This window comes from Corythoichthys intestinalis, chromosome 3 (genome assembly GCF_030265065.1).
Source record: "Corythoichthys intestinalis isolate RoL2023-P3 chromosome 3, ASM3026506v1, whole genome shotgun sequence".
In the NCBI taxonomy this organism is placed as follows: domain Eukaryota; kingdom Metazoa; phylum Chordata; class Actinopteri; order Syngnathiformes; family Syngnathidae; genus Corythoichthys; species Corythoichthys intestinalis.
The window spans coordinates 17,526,345-17,551,572 of record NC_080397.1 but is presented as its reverse complement, the minus strand read 5'-3'; the positions used below and the strand labels follow the sequence as shown (position 1 = coordinate 17,551,572).

Here is a 25,228-nt window from a genome sequence, read left to right as displayed (position 1 = left end):
CATCTGTTTTGACGGGAGAGGCCGAATGAATGAACATTCTGGCAAGGGCACCAAAACATTATCTATTACAGTAGGGGGGTGCCAAAATATCGAGATGGTGATATATCGTGATCCTTTGTATCCCAAAAGCTTATCGATCTGCTCCAGCCAAGAAGCGATATACAGTATTGTTTTTTTGTTCCACTAGAATAGTGTCTCCGTTAACTCAATGGCTGGCATTGACAGCGCAAGATACCCAATCCAATTAGACTGAGAGAGGCCAATGAACAATTGTCGATTCGATTGGAAACCAGTGCATTATCAGCCAGTTTTTCCGATTATCGGGGCATTTACAGGTCACTTTCTCTTCATTTTAGGGCATTTACAGGTCACTTCCTGTTGAGTTTGACTCTCTGCCTGTTCATTTGGGGGAGATTCCCAGGTCACTTCCTGTTCTGTAACCAAAATAAACAGGAAATGCTCCAAAATCAACAGGAAATGACTAAAAATCAACAGCAAATGACCTCAACTGCTCCCAAATTAAACACATTGGATGCCATTTACCACCAAAAATGTCCAATCTGCTTGAAGTGGGAGGGATGGCTTCCTCCCAGTTCAAAGAATTGGACTGTACTCATGATGAACTCAATTCAATTCACAGCAGAAGCATTACATGTGTAGTGAATTGTAGAATTATTTCCTGACCCATGTATCTATAATTGTTATATCGCCATATTGAGAGATCACCGTTATTGTGACCCTTGTATCGCAAAGCGTATCGTATTGTGAGGTACCTATAGGTTCCCACCTCTAATTCCCAGAAAGTCCTCCCAGTTTAAATGAATTAGATGTCTCTGCTTCTGCTAGCTTCCTGGAATAACAGAAATATGAATACTGACGTCACCGACGACTTTGTCCCGAAATTTTGGTATAATCATAGACGCCGACTGGATCATACTGTACATCGATATAAACCAGCACTCTCCTTTAGACTAGAATCTTGAACGGAGTGGGTTTGATCGCGAGATGAACAGTGTTGTCACAGATTACTTGAAAAAGTAATTTAATTACTGATTACGCCTCAAAGAAATAATATAGTTACTTTACTGATTACTTTATTGTCAAAGTAACTAAGTACAAGTAATTTATCAGTTACTTTTTACCAATTTTTCTCCCTTTGCCGCCTGAACATAAAAATGACAACAGAAAAATGTATGCATGTAACTGACTTTTCGATAATTGAATTTAAAGGTAGATCAGAATTTTTCACATAAGAATTAATCTTTGAGTTAACGGAGGTTTAATTAATCGATGGAGTTGATTTGAACCACCATTGACTCGCGCTAGCTTAGCCACCCCAAATAATTGAACCAGACTAATTAAACCCCGCTAACTTGAAGATTAAGCCTAATGTCAAATTCTGAATTTTGGTTCAGGGTTAACAGCATATCGTTGCAAATGTAAAACAATTCAAATTGAATGCACAATAATCAACAACACACAAATGAATTGCACAGTGCAATAAACACAAAGGTGGGGGCGGGCATGGACGCGCGGTAACAACCCGGAAGTACGCCGTACACACACACGGCCAATTTGTCCACAAAACAAGGCAGCAACTAAGCACTTTACAGTCACACAGACTTTGCACACATCCCAGAGATGCTAAACGAACACGTCACCTCACGGCATAAATGCAACACGAATATGATGTAAACAATACTTGACAACTTGGAGTAAACAATACTTGCCAACTTGGAGTGATGACTACCACCGTTGCAACGGCAAAGCTACGAAACGGCAGTGCATGTAGGGGGTCCAACCTATCGCTGGAACCCTCTAGAATGAAGGAAAATACTCATGTTCATTTATGGACGTTCACATATCAACATTCCTTCGCACATCTCAACAGGTGGCTGCACTCTGCTCGAATGTGCACCCGCGCTAGGAGGCTGGCACATGCCTTTTTCTGTCGTAAAACACTCATCGCATGTGACTCGAGACGAAAACAGGAAGTAACTATGAGCGGTTACCATGAAACGAACACGTAGCGGGAACCTTTCTAGCATTTTCTATTCAAAATGCTCTTCATACATGACTATAATATTCTTCATTTTACATACATTGTGTGGCAATTACAAACAGTAACGTACACATACTAAGGAAACTAATCAGATCTTATTTGTAGGGTCGCTATATGGAGGGTTAACTACAACTTTGAGTACACTTGTGTAAGAATTTGCAAATGAAAACTACTCATTAGGTTTGTCTGTAAATATTTTCTTGGCGCAGCATCTTTAGCCCCCTCCATTGCCCCTCGACATCCCCCCAACACACCTCTGATACTCCCTCTGCTTTTCTCCTTCCTCTTTGTGGAGAAGTACAAAGGAACTGTTATCCTTGGGCTACTTGTTGCCACAGCAACATTTCACTGTGACATCCCCCCCAGTACATTCCCAAGTTCTGTTCCAAGTGGGTCAGGCAGGCCTCACCAGACTGCATCCCAATTCGGTCCTGTTAAGCAATGCATATATCACTTTTCTTATGATGTGCTCCTTTATTTTTAGTCGTTGTTGTGTCATGTTTTTATGCCTTTCAGTTAGGGTTGTCCCGATCTGATACTCATGCATTATCTGTATCGGCGACCAATATGGCTATGTTTGTAGGTAAGGCTGCAGCAATTTATTATTTAAGTAATCGATTAATCTATCGATTAGTTAATTCGAATAATCGAGTAAACGGATTAGGAACATTTAATGTGTTGCAGAATAAATTTCAGGAGATGTGAAACAAAGGCTTGCTAAGATTGCACTTTTAAAAGAGGATTACATGCAAACACAAAATCCAATTCCAGAGTGTTTTTTTTCAAACTATGCAGAGTTCCACTTTCATTTGGCAAGAGCAATAAACCCATATAAAAATAAATTAAAATACTTGCGCGTAGCCTCAAACGGTATTTTTAAAAATCATAAATGAGGATCAAACTACAACAGAAGAATTGAAAAGAACAATCGACTAACTTGCATAGCAAAATGCGCTAGCTTAAATGCTATAAAATGCCAACTTTTTTTCTTTTTTTAACAAAGCTCGTAATAAATAGTTCAAACACACACTCTCACAAAAAAACTGCAACAAAACCTCCATACTAAATTACGAATGCATAAACAATCATATTTGCTCAAACAAAAACGTATGTTGGTCTTAACAGGAGGCAACTGGATCCAGCCATGTTAGATGACTTATGTCATATTCACTGTTCCCACTAGAGGGCAGTGTATCCACCCAAATGAATAAAACTAAATGCAAACACTTTAACAACAAACCAGTATAACGCCACTCTAATTAAACCAGTCCTTAAAGCAGCAAAACTTGAATCGAAGCTGTTTTCCAATCAAATTACTCGAGTTCATCGATAAATCATTGCAGCATTAATTTGGAGTGTTGGACTGTATTGGATTTGGTGACAAAATACGATCTGATCAACTATTCACGTGGGTTTTTAGCAGTTGTGCTTTTTCGACTGCTGTGAAGCCAACCACAAGGTAAACATGTCTGCTGTTTGGGACTACTGTAATTTAGAAACCAAAGACTGTAAAAGAAGGGAGCAGCCACTCACAGCACTAGACGTCCAATCCATTTTGACTGGGAGGTCTGCCTCTCTAAATGTCCAATCCAATTTGAGTGGGATGGCAGCCTCTGGGTTAACATTACTGGGAGGGCATTCTCTCCCAGTCAAAATGGATTGGACGTCTAGTGCAGACAATGGTAGGCCATTAGTTAAATGAATGCCTTATGAAGTTCTAAAATGACAATTCCTTATGGACTTTGTACTGTTTCGTTTCTCCTCAGGTATTCTGGGTGTTATGACCCTGACATGATGTCAGAGTCACTCTGCAAACCACGGCCAGGTGACGAAGGTGGCCGTGTGTGGCTATCGGCCAATCACAGATGGAGTCCCACTAGAGTCACCGCTGGTTCAGGAAGACCTTCAATCAGGAGCCAGCTGCAACAGTGACGTAACACTTTGGTAGGTTGCGCAATTCAAAGTGATTTATCCAAAGATTTCTTAACTTGATATCTCTTTTATTGGCAGATGCTAGACATGTTGCTTTTGTAGACCTGTTTTTTTTTTTTTTTTTTTTTAAAACCACACACAACTTCCAGATGCTGTGTGTCTGCGTGGGCCGAATACAGAGGTGTGTAGTCATGCGTTACATTTACTCCATTACATTTACAGTGAGGAGCAGAAATATTTGCCCCCCTTGTGATTTTGCAAGGTGCATGGGGTTCAAAAGTATTTGTACCCCTGAGAAAATCGGTGCTAAAATTTGGTGCAGAAGCCTTTGTTTGCAATCACAGAGGTCCGAAGCTTTCTCTAGTTCTTCACCAGGTTTTCACATATGGAAACAGGAATTTTGACACATTCCTCCACACAAATCTTCTCTAGATCTGTCAGGTTTCGGGGCTGTCGTCGAGAAACGTGAAATTTCAGCTGCGTCCAAAGATTTTCTATTGGATTTTGGGTCTGGAGACTGGCTAGGCAACTCCAGAACCTTGATATGCTTTTTACGCAGCCACTCCTTGGTCAGCTTGGCTGTGCTTCGGATCATTGTCGTCTTCAGGTCTCTGACTGAGGGAAGGAGGTTGTGGCTAAAAATCTGACTATACAGTTCACCATTTATCCTCTGGTTTATACAGTGTAGTCGTCCTGTCCCCTTTGCCGAAAAGCAGTCCCAAAGCATGAGGTTTCCACCCCCTATACTTCACAGTGGTGATGGTATTCTTTGGATTTTACTCATACTTTTTTCCTCCACACACGTTGAATAAAGTTTGCACCAAAAAGTTCTACTTCGGTCTCATCTGAACACATGACTTTCTCCCGTGACCCCTTTGCATCATTTAGATGGTCCCTGGCAAACTTCAGATGGGCCTTCACACGTACTGGCTTAAACAGGGGAACCTTCTGAGCAATGCATGATTTTAAACCATTGCACCTTAGTGTTCTACTGACAGTAGCCTTTGAAACCGTGTATCCTGGTCTCTTCAGGTCATTGACCAGCTCCTGCTGTGTAGTTGTTGGCTGAGCCCTTACTTTTCTCATCATGAGTGATGCCCCACGAGGAGAGTTTTTACATGGCGTCCCAGTCCGAATCGACAATTTTTTTCTGGTGTCTTTCGAAAGCTCTCAGGTCTTGCCTGTGGTAGCAGTTGGATTATGACTAACTGTGGGGTGCACTGGTGACAATATTAAGCTAAAACGGGTGGTGGGTGGGTGGTTACGCATGGAGTAAAGGTGGACTTTTTTAAGGTGGACTGATGAACTTATGAACCCCAGTAAATTACAAATAATTATTTATAAAAGCATACAAACCGATTTCTGGATTTTTTTTTTTTTTAGATTATGTCTGAGTGGAAATGCATCTATGATTGAAATTTCAGATCTCTGCCTATTTTCTAAGTGGGTGAACTTGCAAAATACGTGCAAATACTTCTGCTCCTCACTGTACTTGGGTTAGGGTTAAGGTTTAGGATTTATCAAGTTTTATTAAGTTTAATTTTATTAAGCAAGTTTTAAAATTATTATTTTAATATTTGATTAATTGGCTCATACTGAAATGGTGTCTCAATTCTTGTTTTTTATTCTGGCCTCAATATTTTAGCTGGGATACTGCATAAAAACAAAAAATGCACTTACCGGTAGGAAAATTGGACTATGAATATAATGTAACTATATAAGTGTATTTCCCCCCACCCCCTCAAAAGCTAAAGCAGCAAAAAATAAATAAATAAATAAATAAATAAATTAATTAATTAAGAAAATAAATTAAAAACCATTTAATGTAACTTTTTAAAAAAATGAAAAGGGGTGTTTACCATTGTTTTACCTGTTTGTGTTATCTAAAAAAAAAAAGAACATTTCGATTAAATAAATATACATATCATAATCAATACACAAATATTTACTTTTAACAGGCTGGAAAAGAAGATTCGGGGCCATTTTTAGGACAATTTCTCTACAAACAATTCATTGACTATCCAAATAGTGGTCGATAAATGCCGTAATGGTGTTTTTTTTTTGGTTGTTTGTTTAAAACATGTTAAAAAGTGAAGAAGAGGCTATTAAAAATTTTCATCTGTTTCTTTATTTAGGAAAATGTAAAATAGTAACAATCATAAAAAAAAAACCTAAATATTTGTTTTTTAAATTTAAAATATTAGAAAATATAAAAATGAAAATGGCATTTAATACTTATTTTTCTTTAGAAAAAAAAAAAAAGAATAAATAAAAACAGAAGTATTTACCTTTAAGAGGCCCAAACAAGAAATGTCCATTTATTTCATAATCGATTAGTTGATTAATCATGGCAGCCCAAATGCGTAACTTACAAGGAGGGAACTAAGTAACTTCTAAAGCATTTTAATGAACTATAACTCAGAAATGTAATAAAAATCCCCCATAAAAAAGGTCATTGTTTCGATTAGTGTATCGTACAGTCATTTGTCACATCTTTGCAACATTTTCCATAATGACAGATCTTAGAAAATAGTAATGCAAAATCTTTTTTTTCCAAACAGGGGCTGTGCGGCTCATGTTGCTGATTCCTACCGGATGACAGTCGCACAACAGCAAGTATAGGGCTTCACAATTCTGCGGAGCGTCCTTTTTCTGGCTACTGCTGCTTGCGAGGACCTTGCTGCACCCGCTGTCATCTTCCATAAAAGCAAACATGCGGCACATTCACGTGGAGTTATCTCACAAAAAAGCTCCAATGGAGCTTCCGGCCCAGGAAGGGGACTTGCCTCCTCCCACTGCCCCAGCACAGGGCCCCGACTCAGGTGTCAGAGCGGGAGCAGCCAGGCACTTTGACCAAGAGGATTTGCGTCATCAAAAGGTCTACCAGCTTTCCATTTTCTCCCAGTTTGGTGGATATTGCTCCTCCACGGAGTCCCACAACGACACCCAAGCGAGACCCGTTCGCTTGGGTGTGAAAAGGGGACTCGAGGAGCCCCAGTTGACTCACAAGCGCCCTCATGTGGCGGACTGCTCTGACATTGACTTACTAGAGGGCGGAGTACTGTGTGGGTCAGCGCCAATGCCAGCAGTGTTAATGGGTTTAGTAAAGAGCTCTGGCGGTTGTGGGTCTCTTTATTCTTGCACACAAATGGAGCACAGGGACTCAGAGGGAGGGGTTTTACCTAGATCGCCCCCGCTCTCCCCCAGCCACAACCCCTCCCGTCGTCCAACTCAGCACAATCACGACAGGCCCGTCCCTGATGTGTTCTCTCCCCTTTTGCCAAAATCCCCCCCGATGTGTGACCCTCACGGGCACCTCTGTGAGCAGAGCTATTCTCTGGGAAACTCGGCCAAACCTGAGCCACCGAACGGGGGACGCACACCCAACTATTCCGTAGGAAACCCTGGAAATGAGAGTAATTGCACAGCCGGGGGCCAACCCAGCCCTCATTTATATGACATGCCCACGTACGAGCCCCCGAGTCCCACCAGCCCCCCTGGCCCCTTTTCCCCGCCGCACCGCTCGGAACTCCAGGAACCGGGAGAAGCCACGGAATGGGACGCCGGTTTGGAATCGTCCCCGCCTGAGCGGAGCGCCACCCAGACTGCCGCGACCTCCAATGGACCGGCTTCGTGGGAGAAGACCCCGAGCAGTAACGGCCACCGTTTTTTGTCGGCAGGCCACTGGCCGGCCAAAAAGAGGTTGTTGTCCCCGAGCGAAACGGCAGAGTCGTGCTCAGAGGACGAGGGACCTTCTACCTCCAAGAGAACCCGACTTTCCTTGCTGGCTCCCGGCCTGGGATCTTGTCGTAGCACTGACGCTAAAGCTGCTCCTTACTGGAACCACCTTCTTCCTTCTAAGGTTAGTATACACTCCTCCACTGTACGGGTGAACAGACTTGGTTGTTACAATTCCAACACTTCTCATCAACACGTCTTGGAATTAAATGTCAACCGATCGGGCCGATATAGGGACTTTTTTCAAGATCGGCCAATATATAGCCAATACAATAGAAGAACTTATACTATGTGTTTGAATGCAGATCTTATAAAGGTCGACCGATATGTTGCATAACATATCGGGAGGTTATTTTTTCAAGATAGAGCACCTGCCAATATAGAGCTGATATAATAGAAGATGTTATAGTAGCTGTTTGGATGCTGATATTTTTTATTAAGGTTAACCGATGTGTTAGCTGGCTAATATATCGGGCCACTATATGGACTTTCAAAATTGCCCGATATCAGCAGATATAAAGGGCTATGTAAATAAATTTGATTTGATAACTGTTACTGAAAGCTGTTCACTGTTTGGGTGATGATTTTTGTTATACAGGTCAACCAGTATATGTTAGACAGCCGATATATCGGGTGATACGTAAACAATATAATCGAATAACTTATGTTCACTTTTCGGGTAATAGTCTTTGTTAATTATGATTTTCCACCTCCTAGTCGTCAATGTTACAAAAAAGAAACATTTAACCGCTAGTGTAGACAATTATATAATGGGTGTTTCAATTAACTTTCATAATCAACTTGCTTTTTTTCCCTTTTAAAGCATACGGGCTTCAAATATCAGTTCACAAAATTTGCTTTAGACATCAGCATTTGGCGGAATTTATTTAGATCCCATATGAGTCGACCTCTACTTAGAATAGTAATTAATTAATAACTTATTGGCTGCCACTGACAGAGATAGATTTCCAATCCATTTGAACAGGGAGGCCTGGCAGCAAATGAACAAATGTTTATTCGTTAACAGCCCTTCCTCTTTCAATGGATTGGACGTTTTCTATTAATAAACTAATTCAAGTTCACAGCAGAAGAAACTTCTATCGTCAATTGTGACAACCAACTCCAACTCGTGCTTTTGGCTATAAGCTAAACTAACAGCAACCAAGTATTTGATTAACTAGAGGATGTGAATAAAAACTAGCTAGTGGAACCTTAACAATTTTGAAATGATCTTTAAAAAAAAAAAAAAAAAAGTAATTTCCTACTGCTCAGCAATGAGACACACTATTGTAAACACAATACAGATTTTGTTTTTAGTGGTGCAATTCTGATCATTTCAATACTCATATTGTGCAACAGTGACCTCTGGTGATCAAGCTGTAGCAAGCAACATACCTTTTGAAAAGTATCCACACATCCATCTTGCAGAGAGAAATGCTCATCATTCTGTCATTTTACCCTAAGCGATACCAGTACCAAACTAGAATCACTGGTGTACCAAATATTTAACTCACTGGCTGCCATTGACGGTGATAGACGTTCTGTCAAAGACGGCCATTAGGTTCAAATGAAACGTGATATTCCTGTCTGGTACTGTATTAATGCATTCATGAATGCTTATGACATATGTCATTCAGTGTCATCTGGCAAATTATGTCACTATCAAATGAATGTAAAAGTTTCGGATGGAGTTGGTGACAAAATTTGCCGGATGACACTGATTGACATCCGTCATAAGCATTCCTTAATGCTCATGACAGTGCCATGTCATAATTATGAACCAAATGTCACATAAAGTGTTACTACATCTTTTACACTTGTATTATGATATTTTTTCAAACTATGCAGAATTGCATAAGAGCAATAAATGTATTTTAAAATACATTAAAATACCTGAGCTTAGCTTAAAACGGTATGAAAAACTAATAATTGAGGATCGAAATACAACATAAGAACATTTGGCTAACTTGCATAGCAAATGTCCGCTAGCTTAAATGCTACAAAATGCTAACGTTTCCTTTTTTTTTTTCAATGCTCTTAACAAACCGCTCAATGACATGTTCCCACAAAAAACTGCTAAATATACCTCTATACTAAATTATAAATGCACAAACAATCATAATCGCTTAAACAAAAACCTATAACCTCTATTAAACAGGGAGCAGCTGGATCCAGCCATGTTAGATGAGTTATGTCATATTCACTGTTGCCGCTAGAAGGCAGTGTATCCACCCAAATCAACAAAACTAAATGCAAACACTTTCAAAACAAATCATTACAACGCCACTGTAATAAAAAAAAAAAAAAAAAAAAGAATCCTCGATGCAGCAAAATTTGATTTGAAGCTTTTTTTGTTAACTGTTGCAGCACTAAGGGCAGCCAGTGGGTTACTTCATGATAGAAACAGTGTAACAGGAGAAAGGTTCTTGATGTGCTTCCTTAGTTTGAGTGTTCTAAGTGATAACATACCCAAGTTACTATGCAGCCAAAACAGTTAAATTTTAGAGGGACTCTTGTCTATCACTATAAATGGCAGCCACTGAGTTAATAACATGACCCAATTATCAGTCAATGACTTTGACACTCCTTGGTGTACTCGAAAAACACTTATCATAAGAAAACAGGGGGGTGTCCAACATGATTTTCCAGTTCTAGTTGCACTCAAAAGGATTCAATCCCACGTTTAGTTTATAAGGTTTCAAATTGTAGTACATGGTCGGACTAGAACTGCCACCATTGTTTGAATTATGGTTTATCAGATTAATCGACAGTATTGTGATAGTTGGTAAATTGTTAAAACACTGTTGTGATAGTGAATAATCTTTCATTTATTTTTAGGTTGTTTTTTTTTTTCAATTTTTAAAATCTTTACTCCTTTTGATTTAATTGAAAAAAAAAAGACAATACATAAGTTTTTTTATTTTTAAAATTGTGGTGTGGTTGATAAGTTGTTAAGACACTTTTGACTGGGTATTTACGTATGTAATTTTTAAAAATCTGTGCTCCTTTGGATTTACTTAAAAAAAAAAAAAAAAAAAAAAAAAACATTCAATACTTTTGAAAAAATATAATTATTACAAATATTATATTAAATCATGCATCTATTCAAAAAATGGTTTATATTTTTTCAAATTTTATTTATTTTAAATAAAAAAACAGTAAGTATTCAGATTTCTGTAGTACTTGTTATAATTAGATGACTATATATTTTATTAATATTTTACTTTTAGTTAAAATGAGACATATGCAAACATCAGCTTTTGCTTTATATACTTTAATCAACTTTTCTCATTGCATAGTTTTTGTTTCAATGCAGTTTCAGCTAAAATGTCCAGAGTAACATAACAGTCAATAAAATGTGATTTGCCTATGAGCCAATTAATTGAATAATCGCAAAATTAAAAAATCGTGGCTTACACCAGGGATCCCCAACCACAGTGCTGGGGACCAGTACTGGTCCGTGGCGCATTTGCTACTGGGCCTCAGAGAAATAATAAATAATTTATTAACGACCACAATGTGGCCTGTGCATCTTGACACATCAATATGCCTGTCTACACTATTGACTAAGCTGAATGGAGATTTGTGTATGTCACTCTCTTGTGGTTGGCCGCCATTACCTGGATGTTTGCACACCTATAGCAGCCCATCGTCAGTCAATGTAAACAGTAACGTTAGCTGCTGTTGGCTGTGTGCTACGGGCGGCACACCTCAGCAATGGCAGACGAGGTACTGCCGGTTGTTTTGCTCAGATTAGATAGGTGCACCAGATTTGTTTCCGGAATTAATAAACCCACACGTTAGCGAAGATGACTGAAAAACAAATGTCTTTGGACAGCTTTTTTAAGAGGAAAAGGCCACCTGCTGAGCCAGAATAGGAGCCTACAACCAAGTCCATTCTGCATTAATATGTGGCTAAAAGCTAGCAAACGACGCAACAAAAGCGAATGCACTGAGAGCATCATACCTCGTGGCGAACCGTTTTGCTAAGGCCAAGAAACCTTTCATGTTTGGAGAAGAACTCATTATGCCGGGGACCAAAGATATTTGCCGTCAAGTTTTAGGAGAGGCTGCTGTTAAAAAACGGTTGATTCAGCATATGTTACGTTTTATTTTCTCTGCACTTAATGTTTGTTTTTAACCCCATCGTGTTATTTTATAGTTACTTTAATTGTCTGCCACACATTGCGGTCCATGAAAAAAGGCCTACATCACACTGGTCTGTGCTTACACTGGCTTACCTGACCCTCCAAAAAATCGTTTGTGTCAGCCCTAATAGGCAGGCCACCTTTGTATAAAGACTAAAAAAGTGGAGATTACAGCGTCCGTCTGGAATAGCGCAAGCATCTCCAGAATGAATCCCATTGACGTGTCAGGCGTCCATTGTTCCAGCCCTACTGGGCTCATAACGTGTTCAGAAGTATACACAATGGCACATGCGCGTGCATCCTCTCATACAACAGTTCTGGAAGTGAATATGACAACACAAGGAAGCCCAGAAAGAGCTTTGAATGTCGGTTGCAGCCAGTGGGGTGATGTGACTAGAATAGAGTTCCCAGCTCAATAAGTGAAGTAGTGAGAGGCTCCCGGCACCACATGTGACCTTGCGTCATTGCTGTCAATGGCAGCTAATGAGCTAATGGATAGCCTAGTTTTGTCTTAACTAATGCTGCGGTAACACTTTTTTTGACAGTGGGTTCATAAGACTCATTAAAAAAACTTTTGCCGTTGCTGTCAACAATATAATTTTGCGAGCTAGCCACTAGCCCCAATGCCACTCTTACCTCATACGTATTTCTAAACAAAGTAATTAGTTACCTACTGACACTTACTGATATGGAAGAGTATTCCATGATTACAGACAACTGGACAGCACCACACTCGGCAACGGTACATATGGGTAACACTTTCTTTGATAGTTACGTCATATGATGGGTACATTTTCATAATTATGACATGACACTGTCATGAACATTAATAAATGCTTATGACAGATGTCATTAAGTGTTATCCAGCACTATTTTTTTTTTTTTTTGATAAGTACTCGTTACTGCACATGACAGTGTCATACCATAATTATGATGGTCTTCGGAAACTCCTATGAACCCTGCTATATGCTGTTATATAGGCTGTAATAATATTCTTGAAGAGAAATGTAGGTTTTGTTCTCCTTTTAAAGTTTTTGTCCTTTGTCCCAAGCTGGAACATTGCTAATTTCTTATTCCAACCTTTTTTTTTAATCAACTTAGTTCAATAAATCTTTTGGACGAAAACAGTTATTATTCACATTTTAATCATTTCAAAATGTGTTCGCCTAGTTGTATTCAATGCTTACTCAAAATGTTTTTGTCTTGATCGATTAAAATGCGGTAATATTTTATTAATTTTACAATCTGATAATATGCAGTATTGTATATCAGAGGTGTCAAACTCATCTTTGTTGCCGGCCAGTTAAATAACAAAAAGCAAAGGGGGAAATATATATATATTACATATTGTTTTCTATTAAAAAAGGGGGGGAAATCTTTTTTTTTTTTTTTTTTTTAATTTACATTTCAAAAAGACATGGGAACAAAACTGTTGATCTTCTCTTATTGTAATTGTATTTATTTTTTTTTTAAATGACCTTTTATCTAAGTTTTTTTTTCTTTCTTTTTTTATGGGATTCTTAAACGTTACTGTAGTGAGAAACGTGAAATTACACACCTGATTTACTTTTCGCGGGCCCAAAAAAATGAAGCGGCAGGCTGGATCTGGATTATTATAACAATTCATGATAGTTTATTTCCTTCAAATGAGTTTCTCTCTCTGCCACTAAATTTAAAAAGCGTATTTTCAAAAGTAATAGCTTTCATATTTTTGTGTTTAGTGTGCCACAGACTGTACGAGGTCAGGGAGACGACTGAAAAGTGGTCCACGTGTAAAAAGGTGAGTGTCATTAATGTACAAATTCATACTTAATGATTCCACAAGCCTGTATTTTGTCCTTAACTGTTTTAGTCCAATTGACAGTGATAGACGTCGTCCAAACTTGTTGCTCTTTTGAATGGCTCTTGACTTGAAATGAGTTTGTCACTAGTAGACGTGCAATCCAGTTCAAATGGACTGGACGTCTATCGCAGTCAATGGTAGCCAATGAGTTGATATATGAAAACATGTATCTTTGTGTAGTTTTCAAAAAGAGTCAATAGTAGGGGTGTGACGGTACACACAAGTCACTTCAGTACGTACCTTAGTACGGGGGTCACAGTTCAGTACAACAGGAAAAACAAAAAGGTTAAAGTTCTACTAGGTAAAAATAAAAGGAGGCCCTATTTAAGTGCAAAATAAATAGAAGAAAACATCGAACTTTGTGTTTTTATTGTTTGAACATTCTTTAATTCACAGTTTATGTGCAAAAATATACAATACAACCTTTTTCGTAGGAATTGACTAAGGTAACAGTTAAAGTTAGGTAGCACTTGCCAGTTTGGGAGCTTTTTTTCATAAAAATAAGATACCATTTTCAATGTTGGATTAAACACAGTTAACTGTAAACCATTACAAGTGAACATACACTTCCACGTAAGATATATTTTCATATTGGCTAAAATAAAAAAGTGCAAATCGTTCGAAAATTGATAAAGCATCACTTCAAATACTGCAAGAATGAATACTCAAGTGTTTCAATGACTTCAGCAGAGAGCTGGAGCAAAATAAACATTTCCTGATTTGAAAATATAAAATACCGGTAAATACACTTCAAAAAGTGTTAGTAATACTGCATTTGATACATTTGCCATAACTTTCCTAGTAGTGATCAATGATATCTTCGTTTGTTTTTGTTTGTGGTCTTTTTTCCCATAATGTTGGTTGTTGGTTTAGGCGCATTACCTTTACCGCCCCCAAGGGTAAAAGGTCTAACGCCGACCTGGATTTTAATTTTTTTGTACTCTGAACGTATTCACTGTCTGTCTGTTTGCACCGAACTGTGATGCCCGTATCGTAACGGTACAGGCCAAATAAAAATACTGTTACACTCTTAGTCAATACTTTTAGGACTTCTGTCATCCATGTTTGTCTTTTTGGTCAGCCGCCAGCTGCGCAGCGGCAGACATGCAGACAGCAGAACCCTCCTGCGTTCAAGCTGGCCTTCCTCTTCTATCAGCAGATCACTTTTAGGAAACTTTGAGGTAAAAAAGAAACGGAAAAAGACTGTGAAATGTGGAGATACCCAAACATTCCAGATTCACAGACACTAGTATCTTTATATTAGGACTGATCTATTTGACCTAAAAAGAAAATCCAGATTATTTTCTCTCATACCCAATTTTCTGATATTGATGACGATTTCTTGGGAAAATGAAAATAACGATAAAAAAAATAAAGGTCGTCCCTGGGTTACGAACGAGTTCCGTTCCTACGCTGGCGAAGCAACCCGAATTTCCGTGTAAATCTGAATGAACCCTTTAAGCACCCATAAGTCCCAAAATGATTGTCCAAAAAGTCCAAAAGTATTATATTTTGTTTAATGATGGAGGAATAACTGCCCTCTGGTGGCAGCGTTGGGTCTGCCTGTACTGTCCCCTTGCCTGACTGAAGAGCAGACTCAGTCATCTGACATTGATAAAGGATAGCTGCGTTCTGGTTTGGCCCACACCAGGCTGTAAGTTGTTTCAGCTAATATATGTTTGTGTATGCATTTTTAATTAAGTTTAGAGCCACAGTATGTGGAATTATGTGTGAGCGATTTGCTATGAGAATTGTAAATACGTTAGCATTCGTAGCATTGTTAAAATGTGTGTCGTTTTGAACAAAAGTGTACATATGTGTGTTACAGCTTTGCAAATTGTCAAAAGTAAAGTAAAAAGCTTCAAAAAGCACAATTGCCTTATTTGCTGTCTGTAAAGCTACACAACTTCACGTTCAGTGAGGACAGAACACGGTATATTAATAAAGTAAAGTAAAAAATAAGATCTTGTGAGGGACAATAACGTACTGTTTATGCGACTAAAAAAATTTAAAAAAAGATTGGCAGACGAGACTCCGGCGTCGTAAAGTCGAAATCGCGTTAAGTCAAGCACTTATTTTTTCTTTATTAGAACTGGAAGTGCCAATGAATATGACTCTGTTAATACACACAGTACAATCCCTTGGGAATAAGAGCATTTTATTTATACAACAGACTCCAGCTCTGTTCTTAATTAAAGCAACAATGAAAGAAGAAAGTGCATATTCCAGTTAAAGCAAAATCAAACATGAGAAAAGGTACTCAGTCAGTCAGTCCGTAAACCAAATAGTCTCTCAGCAAGTCGGTCTGCCAACCAGCTAGCCAGCCAGTCAAACAAGTAAGTTGAAGTAGGCAGGCAGCCAGGCTCAGGGTGATGTGCTGTCACATTTCTTTCTGGTCTTACATAAAACAATGATTAGTGCAAAATTGTCACTCAACAATAACAATATGCAAGGTGGCAATCACCTTGTCGATTCAAACACATATATGCGCCCCAGTGAAGGTAACGATCAGAATCATCCCTTGTTTATGAGCACCTAATTTTTACAAAAAAATTTAGGTCAAACACATTAATGGGCCAAAGAGCAATGTGCGTACAGATTCAAATGTAGACATATCCATTTGACAAATATGTTATGTGACAGGGATACAAAACGGAGGGACACTCACACCCACACAGCGGGACAAACAAACACAATAATGCTGGCTTTTATACTTTAAGTACATCATGAGATAATACACTTATTCATGGTGTTATGCAATTTGTGTCCAAAGTTGGCTGGGCTAAGGTAGCAAAATCGCCAGTAGCTATGGCTGTTGTTGTTATTGTTGTTTAGGACAGTGCTCTCTCATGGGAGGAAGCGGAAATGCATAGGAAATTATGTCGGCTTAGATAAACACAAATGGTGCGGTTCTGAAAATTGAACGTACCGATGTCAACGTTTTTAACATGTTTTAACCAGAAGGTCTGTTTCGGTACAAAATCGATTAATCGAACAGCCCTACTTAATATCCTAATGTTTTTGTTTTTTTTTTTAAACATGATTTCGTTTTGTTTCTTGTTTGTCCAAGGAATCCATGCTAAAAGGACGCTTTTCTCCGTCGGGCCGCATCGAAGGCTTCACGGCGGAGATCGGCGCGAGCGGCTCGTACTGCCCGCAGCACGTCACCTTGCCCGTGCAGGTTACGTACTATGACATCTCCGAGCAAAGTGCCCCCTCGCCTTTCCTGGTCAGTGAAAAATACGTCTTAATGTTTCATTAGATTTAAAGGGACAGACAACAACTTTGTTATGTGCAATACATTGAAAAGACACAAATGAACTTTCTGACGTATAATCAGGGGAGGATATAGAAATTATTTATGGGGTGGCAGCAACTTTTTGAAGCTGACAAATATTTCACGATAGTATAATACATCAATTCTTGATACGATATTCTGTGACGGTTCAGTTCAATGGCCTTCGATCGATTTGATACAAAATGATGAAAACATTTAACACATTTGCAGTTTACCTAAAGCAATAAAAAAAAAATACTGATCGTTTTTGACGTGTGTAACAATTTTGTTGCTGAAACATTATTTATTTATTTATTTATGTATTTATTTATTTTTTGCATTTTTATTGAATCGCATTCAATTGTGCTTCACAAATCGATGTATTGATCCACATGGATTAGTTGTTACACCTCTAGAGTAAACATATGGCAGATGAGTATACATATTACAATTATTACAATTTAAAAAAAAAAAAAAATTATTATAAGGATCCTCACTGACATCACTACTTCATTTATAGCAGTAAACGTCAAATTTAAGTTTTCGTCAGTGCCGACTGAGGTGGCAAGCCTGTCTTTTAGAGTGGGAGTTGCCCTGCCGTGCCTCCCTGGTTGATCCGCCCCTGTGTATAATAGTGGAGAAAAGTGTCAATAAAAGCCAGAATTTCCAGGAAGTGACCGTCATAAGTGGTTGCAGCCACTTTATGGAGGCTGGTGCTATTTTAGCCAATAAAATCAGCTGCCCGCCCTTCCTCGTAATGCCATTAATACTCATTATCAGCCCCTCCGAACGCCATTTGATTGACAGACTATTCCTTTCAATAAAAGCAAAGGCAATTGCAAAAGAGAAAGCGAAATGGAAACGGCAACAAAAAATGTGCTATTGTTTTTTCTATTTGTGTTTTTCAATGACAAAAAGTAACATTTGCCGTTGTTTTTTTTTCATTTGTTTTTCAATGAAAAACAGTAAAAGTCATACCTGTCAACCCGAGGCCGTTGGCAATCTTACAAATAGTGACGTATACCCTTACAAATTGGTAAGCTTACAACGTTGTATATAGCGTGCAATATGAAACAAAAATAAAACTCAATTTTTAAAATGATATGAATTTATTGGTAATATTGTAACTTATAACCTGGTGCTCAGCTACATCACGATTACTAAAACTTAACAGTGACTTATGTTATAATTGTATGTAGCACTTTTGGCAATTTCTATCATGTCTTGATGGTTGCACTTCATGGCACTTCAGCTCGCAATTCAGTTTGACTTGAAGGTAGTTCGTTAGTGTATCCAATTATAAATTAAAAAGGTCAATTGATAAAATTAACTTACCAATGCAATCTTTGACTCAGGGAACATTTCTTTTGCTAATTCTGAGAAGTGATCAGCAATAGTTGCGGGTGTTCGGCAACAAATTGGCAGAATAACATCTCAGATTTCGTCACTTTTCATTCTGCAGACTTCATCTTTATGACCAATGTTGTTAATCTTACTTTTAAAAAGTAATTGATTAGTTACAAATTACTTCTCCCAAAAAGTGATTGAATTAGTAACGAAGGTAAGAGTAATTAGTTCCTTGGCACAGTAACTGGCGTTACTCTGTGAGTTTTTTTTCTATTTAAAAAAAAAAAAACCAAAAAAACCTAGTAACCTTTGCTATGTTTGGAAATCTTTTCATGTTGTGAATCAACTGTTAAAGTTGTTAAAATTGCTACCGTTTTTGCATTAGTTCCCTTCTGTTTACTTTCGACATGTTTAAAGTTTTAAAACTGTTTCATCATTTAAAGATAGTTTCAGGTCAAGATTTTGCCGATATAGCAGTATTTTAGATAAAAAGTTACTCAAGTTCGCTAGGAAGGTTCACTACAACAGAGCCTTTCTGAGAAATCTACTGCTTCAAAATGGCGGCTTTTTATTAACTCCGCCGGCTGTCATTTCGCATGTAGTTCTATAAGCGTTTGATATCTAGGCGTAGATTGTAGGCTGTCGGCTACAGTCAGGAAATATTGGAGCCACCTAGCCTAGCATCGCGTTTGCTACAGCGTCACAACACTCTTCTCTCTCAGTGTCTCTGACTTCTCGCGTCATTCAACAAACGTAGTAACACATCGTAACGCACATTGTCGCGTTGCCGAAACGGTGATAAAATCCGAACAAAGAAAAAAAAAACATAATGCACGAAAAACGTACAGATTTTGAACGTACGGCGTACACATTTAAAAATCAGTGCTCACTTGTACAAACTTGCCGAAACCGAACAACTTGACAGGTATGAAAAGTCAATAAAAAATATATATTTTCACTTATTTATATGTTCATTAATTTATTTCTCCCTATATTCATGTAATTATTTATTCTTTTTTTTTTTTGGCACTCCTGTGATTCCATAGGTTATAGCCATCAATAACACTTTTAACCTTTTTTTTTTTTTTTTTTTTTTTTTTGTTTTTTTTTTTTTTTGTTTTATTCATTTTTCATGTTGAGTTACTAACCTATAAAGATTTAAACGTTTGTTTTCTCCATTCTCAGAAGTCTAATAAATTCATAGTTTTATACTTTATACTTAAAGCAACCATCTTTCACACGACTGTTGCTTTAAAACTGCTTGACGTCTGCTCCGCACATGTTCACTCATTTATTGCATCCATTTGTTACTTTCATCGGTTCCATTTTCAGTGGAATCCTGACAGATTTTTTTAGTTCGAAACTTCTAAGTTCACTGCCTCTGGAACCTTTTAAATACTGGATATAAATATTCCCACTTTCCTGATTGGGATTTGCAGTTTTTTCCCCTCTAAATTTTCATCACACATTTTCTTTATACCACTTCTGGCCTGCAATCTCACAGCTCTCACTATGAAATTTACATGTTCCTTGGACTTGTTGTACATAACAAAATGAGCTATGTTAAGTGTTAAACGATAACAGGAATGTTCTTTTTGTATGCCTTAGGGTTTGATCTCCCTGGAGCAGCTTGGAAAGAAAGGATACAGCATACCCAAAGCAGGGACCATTCAAGTGGTAAGTTTACTTAATGGCTGCCACATGATTGGATGTCTATTGCTGTCAATGGCACTCAAACACGATCATTCACTTCAAGCCCAAATGGATAAAATGTATTTCGCTTCTACCTCACAGACCTTATTCAATCCCAACAAAACTGTGGTAAAAATGTTCCTGGTGACCTACAACTTCGACGACATGCCTACGAATCACATGACCTTCCTTCGCCATCGCATCTTCCTGATGCCCGTAGAAGAGGAGGCGGCAGAGGGCAAGAAACACACATCGACAGGGAGCCCATCGCTCGATGGCAGGAAGACTCTTTGCTACTTGATACATCTCAGGTAAGACAATCGGAATACACCGTATTTTTCTGACTACAGGTCGCAACATTAATACAGTGGACCCTCAGGATACGAGCACAAGCATGTAATGTGAATGTGCTCGTGCCACGAATGATTTTTCTCCAGAAGAATTAGTTGAATTCCAGTTAAAGCATGCAGCATATTCCATATTACCCTTAAATAATAATACAAGGTTTAGTAATCTGCAAAAGAAATCAGAAGTTTACTAACAATTATGTGTGTTTAAAAAAAAATCGATTCTGAGCTAGGTCTCGAAAGTACGTTAGGCAATTCTCCAGGGTTCCCGCGGAGTCTTAAAAAGTCTTAAAAGCATTTATTTTATGAATTTGGAAATAATACCTTAAAAAGTCTTGAAAAAGTATTGAGTTTTCATATCTGGGTCTTAAAATTTATGATGTAGGTAACTTCTCCGTGTCTCATTTCTCCTCAAAAGTGTCATTTACCATTTTGATTAACTAACGTAGCCTAAACAAATAAACGGGGCGGAGGAGCCAATCATTGAGAACGCAATGCATCCCCGGGTCAAAATCCCGTCCCGCGGGATTCCTTCGTGAATCCCATATCACGACGGGAGTCCCGACAAAATGTCATGCTCTACAATACACAGATTTTCTTTTTTACACCTAGCCATACGTTTTATATTAGAGAGTTGGGGAAATGTAAATTCAATGAAGCGTGGTTGAGCAAACAATCCTCTCGCCTTTGGCTCAAACCAGTGGACAGCAGTGTGTTCGAGGCTTTTTGCATTGTCTGCAAAAATAAGATTCAGCTGAATACAATGGGCATGAAGGCACTAGAGTCCAATGCTAAATCGTCCCAGCACATAACCTCCATGAGAGAAAAGAAACAAACTCCCTTTATTCCCGGCGTTTTTAAATCTGCTTGTATTAGACGGCCAGCTGCTCACGAGCCTAATGAGACAGAAACTAAAGCCAGCCAGCCAGCAAGCTGCTAATGTAAGCGAAGCAACAGCAGCGAACACTAGCCGGCTAGCTGCTAGTGCTGCAGCCCCCCAGCATCCAGGCTATTATTGCTAGTGGGTTTGCGAGAGTCGATCTACGCACATCGTTTGGGTCAACAGCAACCATGAAAGCAGAGGTGTTGTGGTTGCCCGAGAGTTTAAGACTAAGTTTAGCACTAAATGCTAATGCTAACGAGAACGCCTCTACTTGGCCTGTGGTCTGTGTCTGCGCTGTGGTGGTGTTGCGTGAGTAGCCTATTCAATACGCTGCATTCTTACATCCAACACACATTCCACATTTTCACTTTCGAGAAACAAATCAACACAAATTTACTTATTTTGTTTTTCTTTGTCGATATGGCTGTGAAATGGGTATTAAGGTTTTAAAAAATTGTCTTAATTAGGTCTTAAAATGTCTTAAATTTAACTTGAGGAAATCTTTAGGAACCCTGTTCTCGTATTGATTCAAAATCCGTCTGTATCGATCCTTAGACGTGTTTTTTGGAAATAAACAATTCAGTGGCTGCAGTTCTACTCTTGTCCAGTAATTGGCAATGTGCATCACCATTGCCTTGCAGACTGCTGGAATAACAACAAAAACGGACTACCCGAGAGATTTGTGTACATTGCCATCTAGTGGTTACTCGGATTAGTCCTTTTATTAGTCTGAAATTTGGGGTCATTTTGGCTTTGACAGCAAAAACGGAGGCGTGGAGTATTTAGAATCCCGTATTTAAGCAGGTTTGGACTAAAGCAGATTTGCACTTAAAAAAGAAAATGTTATAATGAAAGCCATATGTTGTTCAAACATAAAACAAAAACATTTTTACCTGAGTGTTGGATGTGGTTTCAGGAATATTGCAAAATTGATTGAAATGTATGTCCATTTTGAATTCGTGATATCGTGGGGCGGCGTGGCTCAGTGGTAGAGTAGTTGTCCCCCAACCCAGAGGCTTTGGGTTCAATTCTCCGCCCTAATGAACTCGCCTAAGTGTCCTTGAGCAAGATACTGAACCCCATGTTGCTCCTGGCGAGATAGTGTAAAGCGCTTTGAGCGCCTTGAAAGGTGGAAAAGCGTTATATAAGTATAACACCATTACCATATGCAAATATCGTGTAATATTGGGATTAATCAAATTGAACCGTGACCTGTGAATCATGATACAAATCGTATCGCCAGTTATGAGGCAATACACACTCCTATTATCAATGTTATTTATATCAAAGCATTTACCATGAGGGTTGAAGTCTAGTGACGTAACTGAAATGTGAGTCAGTTGAGCTGGAGGAGAGAGAGAACAGCCATACATACACCGTAACATTAAAAAAAGCATAACATGAACTAAGCAAAACATTTAGTGTAAGTAAACTGGGGTACATGATTAATGTTCACTTGTAAGTACAAATGATTCGGATGCACTTTGATACAAAATTTATCACCGGAGACAATGAGGATGAGCGGCAGGTGGGCAGATGGGGGGTTCTGTTGATGCGAGATGCTCATCTGCCCCCTAGCGGACACTTAGGCAGGCAAACCAAAAGTGAAAGCTCGCATGCCACCTGGCGGGATACTGAGGCATTTATTTTAAAAAAAAAAAATTGCATAATGAGACACATTTTCTCTTGTGAGGATGCTCGGATTGTGAAAAACTCGTAAGGTGAGGTGCTAATATCACGAGGGTCTGTCGTACATAGAAGTTTAGTAGGGCCCCCCAATTTTTTTTTTTTTTTTTTTTAACTGTTGTTTATGTCCCTGGACCACATGTATGTCCCTGGACCACATGTTTCTCAGTCATATAAAATTTTAACTTAAAAGATCGAGGATGGCAGAAATCGGAAAAAAATGTTTTCCTCTTTCCAAAATTTAAAGCAAAACTATTTATAAACGTCAGAAATGTGAAGAAAATATTTTTTTGCATTTTTGATTTATTAAAAATTGAAAACTTTGCTATTAAGAGGTTTGTTTTTAAATGAACAAATGCAAATAAACAAGGAAAGATAAAAATGAAAACTATATGAAAAGAAAATACTGTTGTTTACTTTTTAATTAAAAATTGAAATATTAGGAAATTAAAAAAAAAAAAAAAGACTATTTACTCTTGTTCCCCTTTTTTTGTCATAAAATTTAAAAAAACATATGAGAGAATATTTGCTATTAAGAGGCTTAAAAAGACAACTTGGATCATTTTTATGTCAACAATGACGCTAAGCAATTTAAGGACGAATGAATAGTTCAACACCCCTTCTACTAGAGAGGGCCCTTGTACCACCGGTGTTACCCGCACCATACTTTACTAACCACTGCTTTAGGCTATGGTCATCTAATTATAACACAGCATTTCACTTTTTTCCCCACACAAATTCAGATTCCATAGCTCCAAATCTGGGAAAATCTACTTGCACAACGATATCCGGCTGCTATTCTCCCGCAAGCCCGTGGAAGTCGACACGGGCATCCCTTATGAGCTCAAGTCTTTCACCGAGGTGCCAAGTAACCCCAAATACTCCCCCCGTGTGTGATCCTTCCCAGTGCTTCCCAAAACGGACTGACAGACTGCAGGAAGGAAGCCTAACGCCTACAGGACTCGCTCTTGTTTGAACATTGACTTGCCGGTGAAAAGTCTGTACAAAGAAATGCACACTGACACACACGCACACCCTTGACTGAATACAGAATTCATACATCTGGTGGTGACTCGCGTTTAACTTGCATGCCTTGTGACTTCCACACCTGAGTTTTCCTCGAGTGCCGTTCGTACCACGCTGTCCTTCACTCTGCCTGCACGCGCAACGCAAAAATCGACGGACACTGATATGAACGTGGCGAGTATTTCAATCATGTGTGACTCAGCTTCCTGTTATGTAGCCAGACTGAGGGACAATGTGCTATTTCTTTTTTTTTTTTTTTTTTTTTTTTTTTTTTTTTTTTTAAAGATTTTATTTTTTTAGATTTTGGTCAGAAGAAAAAATAATAAAGTGTAGTATTTTTTAATTTGTTTTTTTTTTTCTTTTTTTTCAAATGTCTTAAGCAATATGCTGCACAAAAAGTAGAGTGTGTTCTTTTCAGCCAGACAACCTTTCTCTCTCTGGGAGGGGACAGGAAATGGGGGGGGGGGGGGGGGGGTTCGGGTATTTAATTACGGGGGGGAAAGTATATGTACATATTAATAAACTTAGTGACTGGCAAGAACAAACTGTTGAGTCTTTTACTTTATAAATATTTAAATTTGCTATGAAATGACATCAAAAAGTCACACAAATGAGAATTGATCCAATTTTTTGGTCAAAAATGTGACTAAAAAATCAAAATAGCTCATTAATTTTACAATTGATTAGTCGATTGATTGTGGCAGACATAATGGCCCTCCAAGGGAAACCCTAACTACGCTATGGCCAAAGATGAGAAGCTCATTGGCTACCATTGTCGTCAATGTCAGTGAATGGGTTGCATACAATCATAAGTAATTGAAAAATTCCAACAAAATGATTAACACTTGAACAACCCTTTGATTTGTCACATTTTTAACCAGAAAGTGCTATCATTTCAAATTGTTATTTGATGTATTTTGGTTCGCGGGCCACATTCATGGCAACTAAATCTCATGTGGGCTGGACCAGTTTATTTTTGGCCTCCCAGTCAAGATTGCCTGGACGTCGAGCGCTGTCAATGGCACTGAAAGATGAGCATTCACATTCACTCCTCCCTGTTTAAGTCAATTGATGTTTTTATGCGTCACTTCTTTGTAATTTTTAATTTGTAATAATTATTTTTTGATCATTTCCTATCGATTTTTGGGGCATTTCTGAGCTGCTTTCTTTTCATTGGGCACTTCCTGTTGATTTTGGGGGATTTCCAGGTTACACCCTGTTTATTCCAAGACGCTTTCTGTTAGTTT

The 25,228-nt window shown here is 38.4% G+C and overlaps 1 protein-coding gene across 3 annotated transcripts in view; it reads left to right on the top strand.

The window, feature by feature from the left end:
- The window catches only part of LOC130913207 (atos homolog protein B), a 69,158-nt gene extending 44,759 nt beyond the window's left edge, over positions 1-24,399 (top strand). For 2 of the 3 annotated variants that reach the window (XM_057831625.1, XM_057831626.1), the window contains exons 3-11: positions 3,829-4,006; positions 4,073-4,175; positions 6,556-7,856; positions 13,602-13,660; positions 14,805-14,904; positions 16,794-16,952; positions 19,956-20,024; positions 20,142-20,350; positions 23,699-24,399. In XM_057831625.1, the coding sequence (XP_057687608.1) occupies positions 6,708-7,856; positions 13,602-13,660; positions 14,805-14,904; positions 16,794-16,952; positions 19,956-20,024; positions 20,142-20,350; positions 23,699-23,852 (1,899 nt within the window). In that variant the 5' untranslated portion in view covers positions 3,829-4,006; positions 4,073-4,175; positions 6,556-6,707 and the 3' untranslated portion in view covers positions 23,853-24,399. The remainder of the gene's footprint in view (positions 1-3,828; positions 4,007-4,072; positions 4,176-6,555; positions 7,857-13,601; positions 13,661-14,804; positions 14,905-16,793; positions 16,953-19,955; positions 20,025-20,141; positions 20,351-23,698) is intronic. The other variant, XM_057831627.1, reaches the window with a different exon arrangement.
- The last annotated feature ends 829 nt before the right edge of the window (positions 24,400-25,228 follow it).